The sequence below is a fragment of the Crotalus tigris genome, unplaced genomic scaffold (assembly GCF_016545835.1).
Source record: "Crotalus tigris isolate CLP2741 ecotype Arizona unplaced genomic scaffold, ASM1654583v1 scf7180000024119.3904262, whole genome shotgun sequence".
Classification (NCBI taxonomy): Eukaryota; Metazoa; Chordata; class Lepidosauria; order Squamata; family Viperidae; genus Crotalus; species Crotalus tigris.
The window spans coordinates 3,378,747-3,403,577 of NW_024100396.1; the positions used below are offsets into that span (position 1 = coordinate 3,378,747).

The 24,831-nt window shown below is 36.2% G+C and overlaps 2 protein-coding genes across 12 annotated transcripts in view; both read left to right on the plus strand.

The window, feature by feature from the left end:
• KIF13A (kinesin family member 13A) overlaps positions 1-8,891 on the plus strand; it is a 78,898-nt gene extending 70,007 nt beyond the window's left edge. For 5 of the 9 annotated variants that reach the window (XM_039322613.1, XM_039322616.1, XM_039322615.1 and 2 more), the window contains 2 exons: positions 3,846-4,881; positions 7,275-8,891. In XM_039322613.1, the coding sequence (XP_039178547.1) occupies positions 3,846-4,881; positions 7,275-7,552 (1,314 nt within the window). In that variant the 3' untranslated portion in view covers positions 7,553-8,891. Of the gene's footprint in view, positions 1-190; positions 352-3,845; positions 4,882-7,274 lie in introns of those variants that run through there. The other 4 variants (XM_039322614.1, XM_039322617.1, XR_005554163.1 and 1 more) reach the window with 3 other exon arrangements.
• Positions 8,892-10,795: 1,904 nt separating this feature from the next.
• Positions 10,796-24,247, plus strand: SIRT5 (sirtuin 5). Of its 3 annotated transcripts, none has more exons than XM_039322672.1 (9): positions 10,796-11,053; positions 13,125-13,296; positions 14,597-14,730; positions 16,708-16,933; positions 17,582-17,669; positions 18,551-18,604; positions 20,131-20,248; positions 22,968-23,083; positions 23,498-24,247. In XM_039322672.1, exons 2-9 carry the CDS (start codon positions 13,125-13,127, stop codon positions 23,571-23,573), a joined length of 984 nt encoding a protein of 327 aa, XP_039178606.1. In that variant the 5' UTR covers positions 10,796-11,053; the 3' UTR covers positions 23,574-24,247. The 3 variants fall into 3 exon arrangements, with proteins under 3 accessions (XP_039178606.1, XP_039178607.1, XP_039178608.1); XM_039322673.1 differs by having other exon boundaries at positions 13,165-13,296; XM_039322674.1 differs by having other exon boundaries at positions 13,168-13,296.
• The last annotated feature ends 584 nt before the right edge of the window (positions 24,248-24,831 follow it).

A 24,831-nucleotide genomic window follows, 5' to 3' on the forward strand; every position in this document is an offset into this window, starting at 1 on the left:
CATACCACAAATTGCCTAGTTCCCTTTTTATTTAAAAGCATTCGTCAAATAACATCTTGGTCAAGATTCAGTACTTTTTATCAAGTAAAACCACTTTCTTCATGCACCAAAAATGTGGGTTTTGATTGTCTTGTTGATACAATGCTGCCAAAAACTAATTTTCCCCTGGCTTTTATTTCTTCCCTGGAAGGATTCTTCAGAGTAGAAGAGGGTTGCCAGGAATTTTCCCCTTGTTCCAGGACATTGATTGGATATATTGTATTGTTGATAACTTAGCTAATGAAGGATAAGACAAGAAGATTCTGAAATGACTAGACCATTTTGGACTAGTTTTAAAAAGTCTATTGAATGGTGAGCCCATTTTATAGATTACTGGATCTAAGACATTGAAATAAATATTAATAACAGTATGACTGAAGTTTGGCCAGTATGTTTCAAACCACTTTTAGTACTGATGCATTTTCCAAAATGGAGTCTAGTATTCTATTTATCAGATTACATGGTGTTGTTTTGACAGTGCTCAGATAGTTAAAATCGATAGATATAATGTGTAACTTTGGATATATAAGAAAATAGCGATGTCTGTCATACTAATCATGGTAAAGTGATCAATATTGTCCAAAAATCACTTGGCAGTGAGATTGTTGACTAGAGAATGTTGCTTTAATTTTCTGAAGCTACCTTAGAAAACAGCACAAATCTGTGATGCTTAAGCCTTAAGACAATCATAATGTATTTTTTAAAAATACAAAAAAATCCCCTCCCAGTGATAATAGAGAACTGAGATCTGGAGAGCAACAGAAGATTTTTTTCTTTATTAGGGAACCCCAAGTAGTGACTGAATGATATTAAAGTGTATAAAAGTAGTTTCAGATCTTGCAAAGGTTTTATTGTATTGTGATCTACTGAACAAATTAACTGAGCATTGTTGGATATGCAACCAATTCTATTCATTTAGCAAATGTTATTTGGCCATTAATTCAAATTATGATTTTAATTAAAAAGAGCAACTTTTTGAGACCATCTGAGGAGAGCATGGCCATTGCTATTTTATTGCCTTAGCCTGCAATTTATAGGACATTCGGGATAGCTAATAATCAAGAGGAAAACAAAATATAAAATAGTTAAAACCCAGTAAAGAAGAACTAACTTAACTTTATTATTGATCCTGTTCAAAAGGCCAGATTGGAAGAGAAAGTCTGAACTTTTTTCTTAAAGCTGAAACAGCAGATAAATGCAACTTCTAGCTTGGGATTGTATCCGCCATGCCTATCTAGCAGTAGATACCTGAACTACTGAAGTAAAGTCTCTTCAACAGTAGTGCCTTCATACTGAGGCAGGGAAATTTGTTTGGAGCTTTAGAGATTATAGTTAACAGCATCAATACTATGAAAATTATCTGTTGATAGCTGCTGCTGATTTATCAAAAATACACCATGATGTTGTAGAAACAAAGAATCACTCTGCAATGCAAATTCTGGATCTAAACCATAGATTACTGGGTGTAATTTGCTTTGGTGGCCAAAGGTATAATTTATGTCTTCTGTTATTATAGAAGCTTTAATGTAAATTTTTATTTCCTTGCAATAATGATGGTTGTAAAGCCATATAAAAATTACGCATTATTTTAGGACAGCTGTGAACATTCATTTTATCTTGATTGCCTGTGTTTGGTAATTGCTAGACACTGTTTCATATAATGCTTAGTTTTTTTAGTAACTGATCTTTTGCATAGTGCCATAGTAAGTAATATTTCACTGTAGGCCAGCTTAGATGGTAGCACCTAGCCAAGCTAACGATGCTGATTCTGGTTAGTAATAGCAATAGTGCTTAGACTTATATACCACCCCAAGTTATATTCTGCTCTACAGTGCTTTATAGCATACTCTAGGCAGTTTACAATGTCAGCATATTGCCCCCTATAATCTGGGTTTTACCGACCTCATAAGGCTGGAAGTCAGAGTCAACCTTGAGCCCATCAGGATTGAACTCCAGGCTGTGGACAGAGTTAGCCAACAATACTGCATTCTAACCACTGTACCACCAGGGTTCTCATGGTTAGTACTTAGATAGGACAGAACTAGGAGGCCCCAGGCCAGTGTTTTTCAGCCTTGGCCATTTTAATGCATGTGGCATGCATGCTGACTGTGGAATTCGGAGAATTGAAGCCCATGCATCTTGAGCAACACTGTAATCTAGATTAGGATGTTAAAAGAACTAACCTGGAAGAAGGTAATAGCAGACTATTTATATTGTTGTCCAGAAAACTGCTAGGTCTTGTTTCTGTATTCACCAGGAACTGAGTATGTTTTAAATAAGACTTTTTTCTTAAGCACTGCAAAATATTTTTTCGAGGGTGCATTGCTTTTGAAACTATAAACTGCAAAACAGGAAGTTTTTCTAGCATCTGAATACCCATTAAATATTATAGTTTTATGAATGCCTGATTTGTTGCATTCCTTTTATAATTCAGATTTTAAAAATTGTGATCTTCTGTACAAAATACATTTGGGCATAAAGTGGTAAAAGGGGTATGTTGTAAAAAGGTGTAGGCATTTACGTTAGATTTTTTTTTCCCCTGGATTTTCCATATTTCATATAATTGGCACCCTGATACACTTGTGCTAATGGTTATATGTGATAGTTAATTGTTTTCATTTAATTCCAGCACCAATTCTTATTGTGTTGCTAGCTTAATAAATAATGTATAGGTACAAATCTATACAGTTAACAGATTATTTGTATTTTTGGAGAATGATATTAACATCCATATTAAGATAATAGCTTAATCAGAATGAAATAATAGATGTTAAATTAGAATTTGATATTATTCAAACTCTTAGATGCTAGAATCTGAACTTAGTTTTTCACCACATATCTTCATGTTCATTTTTCTTAAACCATACTGTACTCCATCTGATTCATCCTGGCAAACTGTCAAATCAGAATGGGTATTTTTTAAAACAAGTATGATGCGGACTGAAAGAATAGGAAACATCCTGATGAATGCACGCCATTTCCTGAATAAGCTTTATACAGCATTTTAGATCCCAGCTGTAAAGCTTCTTAGAGACCTAGCAAATAGCAACCTTCATTAATACAAAAAACACATGTGAGATTAATATGAATAGCAGATGTTCTTTAAAAAGAAGACTAATAAGTTCCACTAAAGTAAAATAAAATGAAATTCATGCCAGGAGTTTTTTAGTATTTGGAAAAATAGCATTATTTTTCTAGTTCATTGTAACAAGGCTAACATAGGATAAAGAAGTTATTCTTTATTAGAAGTGAATTTAAGGGAAGTACCCATTATTGTTATTGATAAAAAGACTTTCAAACATATATTAAACTTTTTTGAAAGTTCACAACCTGAATATTTAACAGTGAGCTTCATTTTGTTCTGTTTCATATAATAGGCATTTATAATTTTATTAAAATATAAGAAAATTTGTGTTTGTCTCTTGATTCTACACGTTGGAAACTGCCAAATCCAAAGTTTTAAATGCATTTAATGATAATAAAATTAACAAAAGTAACCTTTTCATGAAATCAGTTGTAATACTTGCCTTTATAAATTGAGATAATTACAATCCAATATAATTATAATGAATGAAGTAAATAGTTATTATTCATGTTGTTTTATCTAATATAATAAATTACTAGTTTTGAAATGATAAGATTACTAGAATTGTTGAAACATTACACTAAGTTCTCACTGCATGCTAACTAAACAATATCACAGTAACTTCTTTACTTAGACATTAATCATATCCCTTGTTCATTGATGACTTATCTTTCCTTTGTTTAAAATGTAGGAATATTGATGTCATATTCTTATCCTTTAGCAGGACTCTGAGGAAGATGATGATTTGGAGATTAATAACAAGAAACCTTACGTGCCTGTGGAATTTGCTGACTTCAGTGTTTACAATGCTAGTCTGGAAAATAAGGAATGGTTATCCACTAAAGGAGATTGTACAAACTCTTGTGTTACTGAGAAAGAAGTATCTCGTAGCCCCACCACAAGCAGTATTACAAGTGGCTACTTTTCTCATAGTGCCTCTAATGCAACTCTATCGGATATGTTTATTCCATGTAGTGAAAGCACGGATCAATTAGCCAATCAAATGAGGGATTTGGATTCAAATGACCACTCTGTAGTACACCTAACACATGTTTTAAAATCATCAAACCAAGGAGTTTCAGAATCAGAAAGGGACTTGGCTAAATGTAAAAAAATGGCATCGCCAATCACAGGAACTTGTGCCTTAGCAACAGACGTTCAAGGGTCTGAAAGCACAAATGTAAATGCTCCAAGATTACAGTGTTCCTCTTTGGATTCCTCTACTAACAAACATGAGATTGAATTTCTATCTCGAGAAGCAACAGTTGAGCACATTTCGAATGTTTTTGAGGATCATGCATTTACAGAATTCATGGGTGTTGATGATGCAAAAGAATTTGAATGTTCCACAAGTATAACTTCTAACAGAAAAAAAAAGTCATTAGTAGCTGGAATGAACTCTGTCATACCTTTCTCAAAAAATGTTCATGACCAAGATAGCGCTTTGAGCTATCTGGAATCCACAGTGGTGGGATACGACCTGTCGAGTAGTGTTGAAAATCCTTTGTTGAAAGCCAGAGAAAAAGAGTCTTCCAGTTGCCAACAGTGTGCAGATTCTCTCCCAGCAGGTGATTTTGTTGGAAAAAGTCATTTAGATGCCCTAAGTTCTGAAGATATTTCTGAAGGACATCCTAATTGGTTGGCAGTAGGCGAGCAAGTATACGTTGATGATAATAAGACTGGCACAGTAAGATACATTGGTCCTGTGGATTTTTCAACTGGTACTTGGGTTGGCATTGAATTACACATTCAAATGGGTAAGATTTCATTATTTAGACTCTTATATCAGCCAGTTATTTAGTAATAGTAATATGGCCCTTTATTTCAACATCAGACAATCCAAAATTGCGATGTTAGCAACATACTGTTTTCATTGATTTATGTCACAACTTTCTTCACCATGAAGATCAAAATAACTGAGGACTGATGTGTGGAAAATAGACTTAAAGTGACTTAAAGTTGAAATTTAAGAGGCTGAGTTCTGGTTATTCCATCCTTCCTTAATTATGATCTCTTCTGCATGGTGTCATGTTTTAGGAAATGTATTTTTTAATACTGAAGTATCTTGAGCTTTTCTTATACACACAGATGTGTACATATAATAACAATAATACTTCCCCCTCCCACCAAATCTTTCCTTTTGTCAGTTACTAGATGGTAACCAAACCTTAATTTAGTTTCAGCAAAATCGTTACATTAGGTGCAATAATTCATTGCTACATAAAACATATTTTATAGATTATCTTAAATTATGTAACCATTAAGAAATAATGTTGCAAACTTTTTTTAAAAAAAAATAACCTTTATTTATATCTTCTAATTTAGAATTTAAATTTAAGTTGAATTTGCAATTGATTTTCTTTGCCATTTTAATCAAAATTGATCATATGAATGTTAAAGTTTATATCTGACATCAAATATTACATTTTAATATATGAGATTATTCCTGATCTCTGATTAAATGAATGCAAAAGGTATCAAATATTGCCTCCAGAAGCAGTAAATGCTCCAACACTGGAAGTTTTTAAGAAGAGACTGGACAGCCATTTGTCCGAAATGGTGTAGGGTTTCCTGCCCGAGCAGGGAGTTGGACTAGATGACCTCCAAGGTCCCTTCCAACTTTACTACTATTACTATTACTGTTACAGGCTGCCATAACAGTGGATTGCTACAAAAACGTCAATTATTTCTTTCGTTCGGGCAGTAGAATATACAGTACCTGACAGCATGTCAAAATAATGACTGATGTTGAATGCAAAATATTATCAGAATAATTGCATAGGTGAAGGATATTCTTTAGCAAAACAGAGTTAGAAGACTGGGAAATACCATTTTTCTTTTGTCTTGGGCTTCTAGTAAGCCTGGAGAAATGGAAATAGAATCAAAGGTCCTGAAAAAAGAATCAAAGGCCCAAAGGAGGCTCACCAGAACACTCACTGAGAAAAAGGGAGCTAAAGGTTTTGTTTTGTTTTTTTATCTTCAGGACATTTTGACCCTCCTTTGGTAATAACGCAATATTGGCTTCTTTCCAGATTTGAGGCATCTTTGCTCTTTGTAATACTCCATTTTTTAGTGGCTGAAGAAGTTAGTCCTCAAAACATTTATAATATTGGCTTGTAAGGCTACTTCTGAATAGTAGGCACTCCCTTTCACCAGTTAGTTAGTCCATTAAATTGAAATTTCCCTGAATCAGTTAAATTCTTGAGGAATTAATTCTGTCCGATCAAATTCATGCATTGGAGCTAGAGCAGTGATGGCGAACCTTTTAGAGCCTGACTGCCAAACTGCAACCCAAAACCCACTTATGCATCGTCGAGTGCCAGGTGGGTGTGGCCCATTGGCTGGGCGTGGCAAATTGAGTGGGGTGGCTGTGGTGGTAATGGCAGACTGGGTGGGACTAAAAAGTTCAGTCAATCAATTCCAACTTTGCAAGATCTTTTTTTTTCCCCGTGAGAAGTTGAAATTGACTGAACTTTTTTTTTTTTTTTTTTGCACATGGGAGCGGAGGCCTAAAGCGAAAAGGTTTTTATAAAACCCAGCTGAAGGCCTAGGACTGGGGCAACGCGTGCCCACAGAGAAGGCTCCGAGTGCCGCCTCTGGCACCCATGCCATAGGTTCGCCACCACTGAGCTAGAGGAAGGAAATTTGCTACTCAAGAACACCCTCATCTCTTTGTTATGCCCATAGAGGTCAGTTTTGACTTCTGGTGATTACATGCAGTTCTCTTTGCAACATGTTCAGAACTGGCTTGTTGGTACTTTCTTCCTAGGATTGAGAGAATGAGTGATTGGCCAAAATCAACTAGCTGGATTTGTGCCTGAGAGAGGACTAGAAATCAGGTTTTCTTACTTAAGGCTGACACTTCTTATCTGCTATGGCAACCTGGCTCTTTCATGTTTGCTTAGTAGAGTGAATTATAAACTTGCACAGAGACATCTTCAGCAATAAATTCACTATCTACCAAAACAGCGATTCACAAAAAAGTTCCTTTAGCTGGGGAATCTCAGTCCAGAGAAGATAATATTTTAATGAATAGTTGCATAGTTCTAGAAATTAATCCCTCTGATTATAAATGTTCAGATGTTCAATCTAATTCTTACTAAAATTGCAGCATTAACAAGGTGATAATTTAACTTGTATTTGTTTTAAGGAAAACATGATGGAACTGTAAAAGGCAGAGAATACTTCCATTGCAAGCCACAACATGGGATATTTGTTCGTCCTGAATGCCTTGCTAAATCACCAGCTCAAGTAAAGTTACGCAGTAGAACTTCACAGTCTCAGGTATTGTCCAATGTGGAGAAGTTGAAGAATTCAACATTTCAAGGATCATCGTCTCTCAAAGCAGAAGCCTTCTGTCAATCAGGAGATGCAGCAGCTTCTGCTTTTTCTAGAAAACAGGAGATTAGGAAATCTTGGATTAACTGAAGTTGGTTTTGGTTTTGCACTTGCTGCACATATCACTGGGGAGAAAACAGTTTTCATTTTTTTAAAACAATTGTAGTTTTAATATGTAATTGAATGTTTGAATCACAGATATAATTCTGTGATTTTTTTTTAAAAAAATAGACAACCTATGTTGACTGTGTATCATTTGCCTACCTGAAAGGCAAATATGGTTCACACTAGAGTACAATCCTATATCCTAAGCTGGATATGTACCCCATTGAGCTCAATTGGATTCTTGAGAATGGATGTATATCAATGCACTGTTTGTAGATAAAACTGTGAGTTTTACTGAATGTTACTGAACAAATTGGGTTACATTTTATACAGAATATTTTATTGGGTGGAAAGGTCACAGGGTGTAAATATGCATCTTGAGGGAAAACCTACAATATGTTAATTACCAAAGAATTTGTATTAGTGTAATACACATGCTGTTTATATCATGGTTTAATGGTATGTATATGTTTTAACTGACAGCTTGGTGCCATATTTGTAGAGATTAATATGAGGCATCATGCTACCATATGTCTTTTGTTTAATATGAACACTGAAGATATTGTTTTCACTTTGATTTTATGTTTTGTCTTCCTACGGGCCTGCCACTGTGTCAACTTGACATTTATTGGAAATATTTAAAATGCCTAAATGTATATATGGCATTTTTGTGTGTGTACATGCCAACTAGGCATTTTAGGTGCAAGAACAGTATTACTGCTTTTTAAAAACATGGGCACAAGAAAGAAAATAGCAGTACAGCATCACAAGTACAAAAAATGCACTGTTTGTTGCTGGCTATGTGACAAGACTTAGGTAAAATGTTCTGAGGTGATTTTATCTGTAAATATATTTTTATATGAACTTGTATTATGCTTTGAGGGTTTTAGAGAATTATTCCATGTATAGATATTATCTTGGGTATATGTAAAGTAGCAAATGGTTCAAGAAAAAGGAAATATGAATGGCCTACTGTAGTTTTCACTTTTTAGAAAGTAATTGAGATGATGGGATCTTATGGGCAAACTGCTGCTACTGCTGTTTGATTTATATGTATAGTAAGCTAACTCCTAGTATTTTGCAATTAATGTAAAGAATGTAATTTATATTCTATTTCTGCTATACTGTATTTAATTGGTACAGAACATTTGTGTTAGAATACAGAGTGTTCAGATTTTTATAAATGTTTTTGCTTATTTGATTTTATATTCTGTAACACAGCATTTTATTAACTAAACTGTTCAGTAATTCAAAGTTTAGCATATTCTATACACGTCTGGACACTTTTTTTGAAGATGATAAAGTATTAAAGACATAAAGTAAATTCATTGATAATTTCATCAATCCCCTCTGCAAAACAATCATTCTTCATGTTGATTATGATGCATATGGTCTTCTGTACCACTAGGTAGCTTTCAGCTTATACAGGAAAGCTTCTTGATCATACATAATTATTGAATTGAGTCCAAAATTATGGATTTCTGTTGGTGAAGAGAGAAGGAAAGTAATTTTGCCAATTTTTCCTATTCCTTTTGCCACTTGAAAAGTGCAAGGAGGATCCTTATCAGCATCAAAGGAGCATGGGAGGAACTGGTGATAATCCATTTGTTCTATTCATGAAAAAGCAAGTCCCAGTCCTACTCCTTGTAGCAATATTAAAAGGTTAGAATTTGCAGTATGCATAAATATTAGGATTGTGGGCAGTTTAGGTGTGATTCTACAGGGGTGCTTCAGAGCACAAACAATAGCACTTGTCTGCAACTTCCACATCTTTTTCCAGGATGACATGAAGCAATAGAAGATAAACACGTAATTTCAAAAAAAAAAAAAAAAGATACAGCTGATTAAAGGGCACAGACAGCTGTTCTTCCACATCTGAGCACTTCACATATCTAATAAATAGCCTATGAAAAAGGTCGTGAATAAGCATGAGGTACAAATGATGATACATTTCTTTGCTGAAAAACAAGGATAGCTTTGAAGATTATAGCCAGTTGCTTGTCTAGTGAACAGAACCATTTTTACAACATTTTAAAAAAGGCTTGTCTTTCTATTCTTATTTATCTACCTTTCTCCTTGCCTCACCCATTTATGTACCATCTCCATTTTCCCTGCAGCTATTCCCACTCCTGAATACCATAAAGGAAGGAGGGAAATGTGCATGTGTTGAGAGAATAGTTGGTATATGCAGGTAGAAGTTCACTTAATTTTATAAATGGGATATATTATTGTATAGGCAATTTCAATTGGTAGTTATGAGCTCTGTTTTTGGGGGGGAATGAGGCTTCTAATGCTATATATACATACAGACATATAAATACAACACACCAGTACAATTATTAAGGAGAAAAATCTTGTTTCAGCTAGAGCAGTGTTTCTCAACTTTGACAATTTTAAGGCATGTGGACTTCAACTCCCAGAAGTCCACAGCCAGCAATGGGAGTTGAAGTTCACATGCCTTAAAGTTGTCAAGGTTGAGAAACACTGAGCTAGAGGTTTAAGTTACAACAACTATAAGAATGCCATTTAAAAACAGTATTTTTAGTATTCTTCATCTGATGCTGAAAAACATCATTGTGGGTGCCATATACTGTACGTATTTGTGGGAAGGGCATAAAGTAAGCTGGATACTGTTATTATGAAGACACTTCTTTGTGGACACCCATCTAACCTACTTAATATCCAGAGGAGGACTCCGAATATTTTTGGCATGGCCATACAGAATGAAATACAGTATCATTTAGTTTTTATTTAGTTGCATGTTTTTAAATTTATATGGCTACTTGGTTAACATGTAGCTTTGTCCTTTGTTCTCCCACTATATTGTGCCAGGTGCTGATAGCAAGATTCTTGTTGAGCAAAGGAGCTGTGCAAAGACTTTTAGTCTGAGCAAACAACTCAAAACAAGCCCAGCTGGCTCAGGAATTCTGGGAGTTGAACTCCACGAGTCATAAAAGAACCAAGATTGTCTACCCCTGATCTAGATTCTAGATCTAGAAAGACTCCAAACTGGGCCACTTTAAGACTTGCGGACTTCAACTCCCAGAATTCCCCATGAATCCTGGGAGTTGAAGTCCACAAGTCTTAAAATAGCAAAGCTTGGAGCACCCTGATCTAGACCAGTGTTTCTCAAATTTGGCAACTTTAAGCTATGTGGACTTCAACTCCCAGAATTCATACAAAGATCCCATAAATGCCTGGCGCTAAACCCCGCCTCGCTGGCGACGCTGTCAATTTGAAGCTAGAACGATAGAGACGTCGTCGGCCGCCCTCTGCCCTCCTCTTTCCCCCAGCTGCCATAGCAACCTCAGAACGGGCACTTTAGGGACGACCCGCGCGCGGGGGACGTGCCGCCCTTCACGCAGGGCCGCCTCGTGAGCGCGCGGCGAAGGGCCGCTCTGGCGGCTGGGCCCGCTTTGCCACTTCCTCGCGGGCGACGGTCGCGCTGGCTGGACGGGCCCGGGGAAGCGTGCGGTGGGGCTCGGGGTAAGTAAGGCGGCCGCCTGGCTGGGCTCTGTTGAGACTCGCCGTCTTGGGAACCGGGAGCGTTGGGCGGAGTCGAGGGCTCCGTGGGTTTCACCAGGCGGCTCCTTTCCCGCGTTGCCTCTCCGCTTTCGGAGGAGGGGAACCCGACAACCAGCGGCGGCCCGGGGTGGGGAGGGCTGTTTTGTTCCTGGCTTTTCGGCTGCCTTATTACCGGAGGAGGAACCAATTCCAGACGTTCTTGGGCGAGCCCACAAACGCTGGGTGGGCCTGTGTTGGGGTGGGCATGGAGGCGGGCCCCTGGTCTGTTTAGGCCTGGCTCTTGCCGTTTGTGGGCAGAAACAATAACAACAAAATATTTATATCCCACCTTTTTATGTATGTACGTACGCACGTATTGCACGTCGCCTCAAGGTGGCGAATATACAGTTGTGCTAACTAAAGATCTGGTGTTTTCCTTCTTTCCCCTCCATTAATTATTTGCAGTAGGCAGAACTCCTGAAAATGATAGGACCCCCAGATACAAGTTTGCTGTATTTAAATGGTCACTTAATCTAGTGTTTTTGTTTTGAGTGTAAAGTGTTTTTTAGGCTTCGTGGGATGTCTGCTGGTGTCCCTACCTCCAGTTCTGCTTTATTGATTAGGAAACTTTGGGTGGCTCGAATTGGTTCAATCAAAACATATCTTTCCGGATAGTATTTTTTTCTTTTAAAAATTTTGTTTTCCTATTTATTTTTTGCCTTTAGAATGTTAGTTTGAACTGAATAGGACAGCAGTACTGTGTTCCGCTGAGCCATTACCCTCCTTTCTCCCTCTCCCAACCCTCCATTTCTAAAAACAACTCTTCCCCCCTACTTATTTTGGCAGTGGGCTTTCTATCTAATAACATCAGCATTCCTAGGGATTTTTTACGACTAAAAGTGAATGTATGAATACTTTAATAATCAAATCATTGGGTGACATGTGGTAAGTCTTCTTCTAAGGATATCTCTAATTTGAACAATTTGCTTTGAGTCACTTATCATGACAACAAAGTCCCTTTGAGTCATTTATCATCACAGCAAAATTGAGTCTAGCTTTTCAGAGCAATTTGGCTAAATCAGCTAATGGTTTTTAAACCCTTTCTATATCACGCTAAGAAAACTGCAAAGATGTGTTCATGTACGGTGAATCATTACATAAGTCAGTCCTCACTCAAATGGAAGTATATACCAGGCATTGGTTTAAGAAAAGCAATCTAATGCAGTAGATTTCTAGATTTTATAGAAAAGTTTTCTAGAACACTGTATTTAAGTGATTCTGGAGTAAAATCACAATAAGAATTGTATGCCAAAATAATAGAATATGAGAAATATGGCCACAAAGCAAAAAAGTGGGCCAGTCTCTCTCAGCCCAATTCACTTCACAGAGTTATTTTTGTTGGGAAAATAGGAGGAAGAAAGGGTATTAGATATGCTTGCCACCTTGAGTTATTTATAAAAACAAAGGCATTAATTAAAAAACCCCACAGCTAGCACCAGTACACTGATAAGGCAGTGAATGTGAATAATGTTATCTGAGTTGGTAGACTGTATATTGAGGTAGATATTAGCATCGGATTTAAAAAATGGTTTTATCAAACAAAATTAAACCTAGTTGGAATAGAAGGGTAGAATTTAAAAATTAATGCTATAAATTGCATTGAGCTGGTCCTTAGGTGAATAAAATTAGACTTCTTCACTAAGATACATTTTGATAAATGTATCTTTGAGAAACTTCCAGTTTCAGGTGTTCTCTTTATTTACGTCAGTCTCGTGAATAAGCATTAAAGAGCTTTAACAACTTGTATTAGCAGGAGGATCCTGGGCAAAATGAAGAAAGAGGATGCAATCTTTGTGGAAAATTCTATCACACAAGAGCTAACATAAGCAATGTATTATAGTACATGTATGCGCTCTGGACATTAGCACTAGAATGGAATGTAACTCATGTTGGCCAATTTATTAAGGTGGTATTTACTGTGGTACTATGGTAATTACAGTGAAATATATCTGGGATAAATGCAGGCAAACATTTTGCTTTTTTATTTCATCAGATGGCCACTTTTCCACTTTATTCTTTTCAATCTCACTTAGCAGTATACTGGATCCTAATGAAGCTTTTCAACCTTACCGTGAGGAACATAGTTTCTCAAGTCTATTGTGGGCTTAAACTTGCTCCAGCCAAGAAAGAAAGGACATACTTTGAAATGGCACGACCCAGTTCAAGTAAGAAGGATACTTTTATATATTCAGAAGTTTCTTGTATAACTTCTTGTATAACAAATGAATTGTGTCCCCAGATATGCAGCATATGGGCATTGAGAACTGTTAATGGTGGAGACTGTACAGATAATGGAATTTAATTTATTTTCTATTGTTAAAGGAATGTTTTGGATACATTTAACGTACTCTTTAAAAATAAAACTGGCAAATACATTAGCTTGAATGAAGAGAACAAAGAAATTGTTTATGACCATATTAAATAAGAGGGGAGGTGATTGCTTCTCCTGGGTCACTATATCTTCCTCATAATTTTTCCGTCCATGTCCACTCTCCCGCAAAAATCCTTTGGTTTAAAAACAGCAATCAGGAGATTTATGTTCCCAAATTTGCTGCTTCTTCTCTTCAGATCAAAAAGAGAGATTTATTTTATTTATAATATAAAATCTGAATGGGGGGGGGGGGGAAACAGATTTCATATTGTATTAAATTATCCATATAAAATCTCCTTGTTTCTTATTCCTTAACCTGTTTTTAAAGCTAGTTGAACATTTTTCTTGACTCAGGTTTGCAGTAAAGTTTAATATTTAGAAAGTTTCCAAAAACTTACTTTTCCCCTAGACCTTAACATTAGTGTGGGTGGCAAGCCCTTATATCCCTTTATATTTTTTTCTTTTGGATGTACTTCATTCTTTCTCTTATTGTATTGGTTTTTGTTTTGTTTTTTTAAATATTGTATGCAATCCAATGATTTTACAGAGTTGGGCTTCCTAAATTTTACAAACAAATAGCAATTAAAATTAGCCCCAGAAAGGACATTTTTTAAATAAATTGATTAGATATGCTAGATAATCATAGAACTAAGCTGTTATTTCTTCGACATATTTGGGTAAACATAAGGAAATATCAGTACAAATTGTTGAAAAGTCTGTTTCTAATTTTTACGACTTATATGCCAAGCTGTATAAGATCCCTTAGATTTCACCATGCAAAATAGACTTCATATGTAATTAATTTTGAGTATAAACTATTCTCTTTTTTAGCTCCAGCTTAAACACTCAAAATACTAATATACAAGCATAATTTACCTTTGGGACATACCGGTACTCGCTTGTCCTCCTCCTCAAAATGTTAAGATCCATATCTAACATTCGAGGCAGAGCTTATTGGATTGAATTCATTTAGGACCACCCAGAACAGGAACCTTTATAGTTGAAAAATAATTTCACTAAATTTTCCACACGCTAATCAAAATTGAGAATGTGTTTCAAAAATGTACTAATTGTATTTTCCTTATTTATTTAAGATATGACTGAATTTCGAGAAATATTTGCTAAAGCAAAACATATAGCTATTATCACAGGGGCTGGAATCAGTGCAGAGAGCGGTGTTCCAACTTTCCGAGGTGCAGGAAGCTTTTGGAGGAAATGGCCTGCACAAGTATGTACTGTTGGTATACTTTCAGGATGCTAAATATTATTTAAGAGCCGTAGTACTTTTTAAAAACCCAATTACCTAGTATGACGTGCTAAGCAACAGTTTGCTTTGAACATGGTTTGTAAAATAGTATGACATGTTGCTAAGCAACAGTTTGCTTTGAGCATGGTTTGTAAATACTCATGCAGTATTCTAAGTCAAAACCAAATCCTTTGCTTAGAAGGACATGCTACTCTATAGTAGACTTAAAATGTTGATATGCAGGCTAATTAGCTAATCAGTGTATTACTAGATGAAACACAGTAGTGTCAAATAATTTTCAAAATTATCTCAGTGTAGTTCAGAATGCGTATGTGTAGTAAATAAAATGTAATTAAATTCTGCTAGAATTAACTTATTAATATACAATAAAATCTTATTTAATTGATTGAGGAAAGAGGTGTTCATTATTTATGAAAGATACATGGGGTAATTTGCATAACGTGCATAATAATTAAACTTGCATGCTGTGTAACTCAATGATGCAATTCAGTCAGTATTCCTCATTATACAATACTGATTGGTGCCGTTCTAAGAATTAGTCCATTCTAAGTGAAGCTTGTGGCATTAGGTTTGATACATTGAGATTTCACCGAATTGACAGTATTATTTGATGAGTTATAGTGCTTTACTACATCCTTTTTTCTTTTTGAGTCACAAATTGACTCTCTTGCTTATTTTCCCAAGATTTGTAATTTCTTTTAAGATTTTCTATGTCATATAGGAAGGATAGACAATTTTAGTGTAACTGAGATTGCCTTATTTGAGTACTTGTCTCTGCAGATTAACTTTTTCTCAATGCATTTGTTTCCGATTTTAAGAATAGTTGATTAAGTTAATGGCTAAAAATTAATACTGTTTATGCTATTTCAAATTTCACTGTAAGTACAATTTCACTGTATTTATTGAACCAATCTTATTTTTACACAACTTCAACATCAGTTAGTGAAGTTAGTCCTATCTTTGAACTATATGCTATCAAGTCAATGTTGGCTCTTAGGGACCACATGGGTGGATCCTCTGCCTATGTATGATCTGTCCTCAAGAATCCCCTTAGGTTACTCCAATGGTCCATCTATCACTGCTGTAATCTAGTCCTTTCAACTTAATGCTGATTGTCCTCTTTCCTATCCTTCTATCTTTCCCAGCATTATAAACTTCTGAAGAGAACTAGGTCTTCTTGTGTTTAGTCTCAGTTTCCACTCTGCTCCTTGACTTCCTTTCTCGAGCTTCCAATTATCTGCCTTTTCAACTTTCAGAGTAGTATCAGTATAATGCAGATTGATGTTTCTTCCTTGAGATATAATACTAGCTCACCTTTTTCTAGTCCAGTCTTCTTCAGTATGTATTTTGCACATAGGTTGAATGAATGAATGAATGAATGAGTGAGTGAATGAACGAACAAACGAATGAATGGATATCATGGGAAAAGGTTAGTATAACTTTGGCCTGTTTGGTTTTTTGGGGGGATCAACCTAGTGTCAATCCATTGGTTATGACAGGAATTTACTGCCGGCTTGTCCCCTTAATCTGACATTGTCTTAATTTACTTTTCAAAATGTAATTAGTAAAATAAATGTTATAAAAATCTAGCACTTTGAATAGACTTTGAGAAGCTGAAATGGAAGTTATTGCAATGGAGATTCTTTGATTTAAATTCTACGTTTTGTAACATCCATTATTAATAGGCTTTACAACTCTATATTTTAAATGATACTATAAATCTTAATATAAAAACTTAATTTGATATAATGTGTGGTTTTGAACAAACAGGCCATAGTTATACAAACCTTTTCCCATGATATTCATAAAGCATTTTGAACATAGAAATACACTGTATAAATGCACCCTGGTTTGATAGCGTTGCAACTTCAGATAATCTTCATAATCAGCTGTGGATATTTCTTCTTTTAACAAAATAACCAATTTTTTTATTCACAGGAACTGGCTACCCCAGAAGCTTTTGCACGGAATCCCTCTAGGGTGTGGGAATTCTATCATTACCGTAGAGAATTAATGATGACCAAACAACCAAACCCCGCACACCTTGCTATAGCAGAATGTGAGGCTAAGATAAGCAAGCAAGGCAGGAGTGTTGTAATCATCACACAAAACATTGATGAACTCCACAAAAGAGCAGGATCAAAACATGTTTTAGAAATTCATGGTAAGAATTCCCAGAAATGGATCATTTAACCATATTTTATATTAATAATTTGGTATAATTATTTGCCAGTATAAATTCTATACTAATAAAGATCTTGTGCATGCTATGATTGAGTTCTTCCTTTGCCTTAATAACTTGTATTTGTTAACACATTCCATTTTTCAAAATATTACAATTGACTTTGATTTTGGTTTTTGTTGTTGAAAGCTATATTGTTACTTCTTTTTTAAAAAAATATTTTATTTTCCAATTTTACATTTAGGTATTTAAAAAGCAATGTGGTGACTGGGTTAATCAGTTCAATAACAAAATCTTTAGTACAAATCTCAAATGGCAACCTCAAATATTTCTTCTCTTTTTCCCTTAACCTTTACTGTCTCGTATTCACGCTAGTACAATTCTTATTATATCAACTCAATAAAAACATCATTATTACATTTATCAATAAAATTTTAGCTAGTACGTGTCTTAATTACATTCAACCTTCATAGACAATCCATATTCTGTTATTAATTTTTACCCAATTTTTAGTTTGGAATATTGGTGAGAAACTTCTTATTTTTATAGGATGCATAATGTTCCTAGTTTGCCGGAAATAAAAATTTAAAAATTAATATTGTAATCTGATATTATTACTTAACTTCACAGGTAGCTTGTTCAAAACCCGATGCACCAGTTGTAGAAATGTTGTGGAGAATTACAACAGTCCAATCTGTCCTGCTTTAGCTGGAAAAGGGTAATTATCTATGGTGTTATAGTCACAATTTTTATTAAAGAAGAATGATAGAAATACAGGATACCATTAAGAAGGCAGGCAAGCTATATGAACATAGAGTGGGCAAGCTGCTATCTTGTGTATGCCCCTACATCACATTTGCAAATGGAAAGCTGTTCTGCTCACATGTAGGTAGTAACAGATACCTGAATAGAGTGGTCCTTCACATCAGTTTGGACCTCAGCTATGGGGTTTAAGTGATGTTTTTAAAATGAATATGTATACTTTTTCGATTTCACTATTTTTTTTACTACTGTCTATTTAAGAAATTTGGAGAGTTGTCCAATTTTTTTATATCAAAAATTTAAGTTCCAAAGCAAAACACAGAACAGCTAACACCTATATGTAGAATTTTACTGTTGCTGCTTTGTAGGACTGTTAGCGGTTTTATTTGTGATTTTGGGGCACTATTTCAAGAACAGTTGGGAGGATATAAACTTCTGTTTGAGCACTTACACAGGCGAGCAGTTACGAAGACTGATGTTTGAGTTACTTCCTAAATGTTTAAAATTTCAAGACAATTATATCTCAAAAAATCAGATGTCTAAAGTAGGAAAAAGGAAAGAAAAAGAAAAGCTTTATTACATGGAAATTTGCAGAATACTCTATTCATTTCCCGATAGAGTAAAACATTTCCTTAGTATTGCCAATTAAACCTATTTCTTAAAATGATTATTGCTTTTTCCAAACGAGCTTTCAAGAGAAATAATGTGCATGTTGTTGGTTATCTCATTAAAATAAGACCACAACTAGAGATTTACTGGTACCAGGGAGAATATGATACTTCCTTGTTACTTTGCTTTGAGTAAAGTATTTGTTCTTATTATTGCTAACAATTCTAGTGCTCCAGATCTTGAAACTGAAGAAGCTACTATTCCTGTGGGAGATCTCCCTCGGTAAGTTTTGATCTCATGCAAGTTTTCTCAAAAAAAGTAGTGTGTGTGTGTGTGTGTGTTTATCCATGATATTATGAGGTAGGACTGATTTGCCTTACAACAAGATCTGTGTTGCAGTTGAATGACCACAAGCTTGCAGCTTTCATATTCATTACAGGTAATCCTTAACACAGTTCATTTAGTGGCCATTTGAAGTTAAAACGACATTGAAAAAAGCAACTTGGGACCTTTTTCTCACACTTAACGACCATTGCAGCATCCCCTTGGTCACATGATCTACAATTGGATGCTTGACAACTTGTTCATATTTATGACGGTTGCAGTATCCCGTGGGTCCTGTGATCCCCTTTTTGTGACCTTCTGACAAGGAAAGTCGACGGATTCACTTAACAACTATGTTACTAACTTGACAACTGCAGTGATTCACTTAACAACTGTGGCAAGAAAAGTCGTAAAATAGGGCAAAACCCACTTAACAAATTTCTCACTTAGCAACATAAATCCTGGGTTCAATTGTCGTAAGTCGAGGACTACCTGCAATGTTCAGAGAGGGAACAGAATTATACATGCTGCTTCTCTTCTGTAAGAGATTTGTTGGACAGCATAAGAGAATACACATGATGTACACACTTGTTCAATCAGAAAACATTTGCATTGACATTAAAATGCTTTGTACATGAAGGTATTGGTAGCATTTAGCTAGTGTCACACTCTTGATAAAAAAATAATCCATCAGTGATAGGGATCTCTTTTCCAAGATTGTTCCCTTTATTCCCCCTCCCTACTTCTAAATTGGCTGGGGAATGGACTCCAACCTTAGCTTCCAGGGAGAAGGAGAATTAGCTCAAATCTCCCTCTCAGTTTTGCTGAGGAATGACTTCTACCATTTGTGAATATTTACTGGGCTACTGACACCTGTATCATAAACTGCATTTATGATATAAACTATATTTATATTTAATTCAATGACCCTTAGTTTGAAATGCAGTTGCTTCGAATTTAGCTATTCTTCTTCTTCTGCTCATTCTAAGAAGTTTTAGGATTAGAATCTTATCAAATAAAAAGGAATTAAAATCATAATGTATTTATGCTATCATAGACTACATTGATGAGTTTCATATTAATATTATAAAAGTTCAGCCTTTTGTTAAAAGACTCGTCTAAGCTGAGTATTATTTTTTTTTGCCCAGTGATTTTTAGCAGCATTATGTGTATAATTTTCTCGGTTTTAAAATCCAAAAACTTAGATTTGGTTCATTGGCTGGAATATTTATTTGCAAAACAATAATATCAAGATTGGTGAAATATTTTGAGTAATTTATTTGGATTAAATATACTGTATAAAGTATGAAGGTTTTCCTAATGGATTTTTCTAGAATTTAAACAATATACAATACTTTTGCACTGAAGTTGATACATGTGCAACTTTTTCTAAAGTATAGTAATCGCCTCTTTTAAGCTGCTTTATTCATCTTTCTGCATTGCTTCAATTATGTAAATAATTTCTCCATATTTGGGGGAGACAGATGCGAATTGTGCAATGGCCTCTTGCGACCTCATGTTGTATGGTTTGGAGAAACTTTGGATTCTAATATCCTTACAGATGTTGAAAAAGAACTTGAGATATGTGATCTTTGTTTGGTGGTGAGTAATTTTTAAAACTTATTTGCTTTCCTTACTTGATGAACTTTGTATTCCACTTTTAATTCAGGAGTTAAATATCTGTACATAGTACTCCCTCCTTCTGTTTTCTCTCCTAGTACACTGTGAGATAGGCTGGGCCAAAAAAGTACTCAAGACATTTTCATAACTAAAAGACAACTAGGATCCAGGTTTCCTTGACTCTAGTCCAACATTTTAACTACTGCACCAGTGTTTCTCAGTATGTTAGGACATTTAGTAAAGTAAGTAAGTAAAACCGTGTATTTTTTAGGACAGGTATCTCTCAACAAATACCAAGCGTAGCATGCTTCATTGATAACAATATAGATTGCTTTCTTCTGGGTTGTTTTTCATTTTTCCAACCTAGTAACCAGCTCTGATTTTTTTTCTGCTCCAACCCAGCTTAATTTTGTGCCATCAAGTCATTGTCAACTCTTAGCAGCCATACAATCAGATTTTTTCTATGATGCTCTGTCCCTATCCTGGGATTTCATATCTTCCAATAGTGCACCCATCACCCCCTGCCTGCTGGTTTACTTGTTCTTCTCTTTCCTTTCACATTTCTCAGTGTTAGAATCTTCCCCAAAGAGCTAGGTCGTCTATCCAAAATAGAATATTTGGAGTCTGGTCATTTGTACCTTGAATGAGAACTCTGGGTTGATTTGTTTGATAATCCATTTGATTTTTTTCTTGGCTGTCCACAATATTCTCAGAAGTCTTTTCCAACACCAGTGTTCAGAAGTGTCAATTTAGTGGTTTTTTTCCCCCCAAAATCAGCCATAGTTGCTTAAGAGCTGACTCAGGAGCTGGGCAAAGATGACATTCATTAAGAGATTGAACAGCTATTTGTCTGTAATAGTATAGGACAGTGGTGGCAAACCAGAGGCGGCACTCAGAGCCCTCTCTGTGGGCAGGCGCACCATGCCCGGACATGGCGACCCTCCCTCTTCAACCAGCCACCCGCTAACTCGACGAGGTCCCACGTGGCTGGATGCATCCCAGCACCCATGTGCTCGCTGGCCTCTGTGTGCAGGGGCCGATGGCGTCAGGCAGCAGCCGCTCCGGCCCCTGCCTCACCTTGCCCTGTGACAATGGCACCCCCACCCTGCCTCGCCTTGCCTCGCCTCTCCCCACAGGACGAGCCTCTTGCCCACCACCCCACCTGCCAGAGACCCCCTGGATCTCCCCCAACCCAGCCTGGCCCTCACAGGCATCCCTTCCCACAAGCAACATTGAGGTGATCACGCCCATCTTGGCCACACCCATCCAATCTGCCAGGACCACCACAGCCATGCCCACCCAGTGGGCCACGCCCACCTGGCACCCGGTGATAAATAAGTGGGTTTCAGGTTGCAGTTTGGGCACTCGGTCTCGAAAAGGTTCGCCATCACTGGTATAGGATCTCCTGCCATGGATATGGGGTTGGATTAGAAAACCTCCAAGGTCCCTTCCAACCCTATTGTTATAAGAAATATTGCTAAGTTGAGCCATCCCCAAATTAATATGGTATAGGACAGTATTGTCAAATAGTTAAATTAAAATTATAATGTCCTATTATAATCAGTGAGGGCCAGTTTGATGCAGTGGTTTAAAACACCAGGCGAGAACATTGTGAGGTCCCATTTTAAGCACAAAGCAAGCTGGGTAATCTTGGGCTGGTAACTCTTCGGAGAAAAAAGCGGTGGCAAACTGCTTCCGAAATCTCACCAAGAAAGCTGCATGGACTTATTCAAGGATTTGCCAAAGTCAAAAATGACCCAGACATATATGCATACACACACACATGCATAAACAAATTGGTGGGCAAAAATAATTGTATAAATGGATTTGATATTTGTGTTAATTGCTAAAACTTACTGTAATGGGCTGTGGGAGTAACTCTGAGAAACAGAAGGAAGAGCTACAGCCAAGGCAATGGTCAGATAAGAAACATTTGAGTCCAAAGCGGGAATGGCGTTTGAGAAAGTATCTCAGATTTGACTGTGCCTAATTTTCTTTAGAATAAAGGCAGAGAGGGGGAAAGTACATTCAGACTTACAAGATTCTGGTACTGTAATCCTGTAATAAAAGTAGTTTTAATATTCATAACTTTGGTGTTCAGGTTTGGTCTGCCTCAGAGGGCTGACATGTACTGTGAAAGGTCTTCATTTGATTATGTATACTCCTACTTTCACTATGCAAATGCCTTCTCCCGTGCCCTTTCAATATTCCAATAATGGTGATATTGATATATGTCTGCATCAGCACTATCATAACTATTAAGGAGAACTTAAAGACAGCTTGTAGATCTGTGGCCAAAGGCTAGTATTACATCTCTTTAATCCTAATGCTAATTAAGGAACTAAGGAGAAACTTCCTGACAGAACAATTAACCAGTGGAATAACCTGCCTCCAGAAGCGGTGAATGCTCCAACACTGGAAGTTTTTAAGAGACTGGACAGCCATTTGTCCGAAATGGTGTAGGGATTCCTGCCTGAGCAGAGGGTTGGACTAGATGACCTCCAAGGTCCCTTCCAACTTTTATTATTATTATTATTATTTGGCATTCCTATGGCTGGGGTCAAGCTTTCTAGTTAAAAGAGATTGAGAAAGCAAATATTTGCCTCAAGCAAAGTTAGAGGGCAAGCCAGGTGAATGCTTTATTAGTTCAGTCAAGTATTGCCGACTTTGATACAGCTGTGATTTTGTTTCTCTTTCACAGATTGGAACTTCTTCTGTAGTATATCCTGCTGCTATGTTTGCTCCTCAGGTATCTGCCAGGGGAGTGCCAGTTGCAGAATTCAACATGCAGAGCACTCCAGCAACGGATAAATTCAGGTAACACCTTTTGTTGTTATAGTGAGATCCTGTTTTTGCAGCAATGTAAATAGAATTGGAAGGATTTATAAATGCTTGTTAGAAAGACAAGGTCATCTTCTAGTTTATAGTAGTTTGTTATGTCTTCTTGGCAGTACTATAGAAGTCCATGGAAAAACAAATGAAGATCAAATGAATAAATTAAAAAAAAAAGGCTTTGCAGTCTCTTTATAGATTTCCTGTGCTGGCATGAGGGGCCAGACACCTGTCTCCTAAGATTGCCTTGTTTTTGATTGAAGTTTTGATATAATAGCCAAAATGCATTTGTAATAGGCACTGCTGTGGGAACTCCATAAATGATTTATATTAATAAAATGTGTGCTGTATGTATAACTTAACTGAAAAACAATTTAAATCACAAATCTTCTTTATCAGATTCCATTTCCCGGGTCCCTGTGGTACTACGCTGCCCCCAGCCATAGCCTGTAAAGAAACTGAGATCACCTCTTGAATGTTTATGAGAACTAAAAAGGAGAAAAACTACAATTGCCTATTTCAGTAATGGTGCAAATGTAAAAGGAACCTGTTCTCCTTTGGAAAACGCCTTGCCTGAAACTGAACAATGGAATCTGAAGATGACGTTGAGCAAAATAAATCATGATTCTCAGATGACGAGAATGAGCAGTGGAAAAGGATGATGGACAGTGACAGGAAAAGTGGTTATCGCTTTTTTGGGTGGGGGAAATCATGTGAATTGAAAGTATAAATATACAAACTGCTCAAACATATGAAAAAGATATTTGTACTCTATAGAGTTTTCAGATTGTATCTTGGATAAATGTTAAGCAAAACAAGGATGTTACCATTATTCATATTTCACAAAATTATCTTCTGAAAACGAGGGTAAAATTCTGAAAATTTTAAGAATAAGCTAGCTTTTAATACAGCCTACACTCCAGTACTTTGCAGGAAATCAATAAACAAAAGTATTCTTTGCTATGAGATGATGCTAATGGGTTCACGATTGTAAGCAATATAAAAATAGTAGATTAATAACTTCAATTTGCATATGGTTGCCTATTTTAATTTCACTTCCAGAGCTGAAATATATGTATGAACCTAAACACAGTTTTTAATTCTTTGCTGTCCTGAGGCACTAAAATAAATTAATGCCTTTTTAATTGATTAATATTGTTTTGTTGATCAAAAGGTGAGGCTATATTATTTCATGTTAGCAGGTGGTAGACAGTAGGCTGGTTTTTTTTTTTTTTTTACTTCTGCCCCTTATTAGAGTAACACTGATAAACACATTGAATGGGAATGAGCTTGATATACAAACACTCTGAAGCAGACATAGCAATATTTTATCTGCATGACTTAATAGGTTCCATTTTATAATTTAATATTCAGACTAGGTTTGATTAAATGGAAAGCAATGCTCATCAAAGGTCTGCTTCTGCTACAGGAGAGCATGGAGAGGTAAATGTTTTGCGGCACATGGTTCCTCATGAAAAACTTCTGTGGAATGTGGAAAACAATTAGCAAAGTGGTTTCCTGCCCCTTCCTCCACTTAGGATGCTCTGGTGGTTTCTTCCACAGTTAGCCATACTGAATGCCTGTAACGTCATGCATTTTTATAGAGATGCCATTAGCCGAGGTTGTTCCCCTCCTTTTTAGCAATCATTTTGGGTGGGTGAACTGGAAAGAAGATAAATTTCTCAGATCCTAAAGTTGCAAGGGGCCAATCTTGCTCAGTTTAAAAATCCAGA

Excerpts from the sequence above, each read along its gene's own strand:
- SIRT5 (XM_039322672.1), top strand. The coding sequence starts at position 13,125 with ATGGCCACTTTTCCACTTTATTCTTTTCAATCTCACTTAGCAGTATAC. Across the intron at positions 16,934-17,581 it reads ACATGTTTTAGAAATTCATG|GTAGCTTGTTCAAAACCCGA; the intron begins GTAAGAATTCCC and ends TTAACTTCACAG. Across the intron at positions 20,249-22,967 it reads TATGTGATCTTTGTTTGGTG|ATTGGAACTTCTTCTGTAGT; the intron begins GTGAGTAATTTT and ends TCTCTTTCACAG.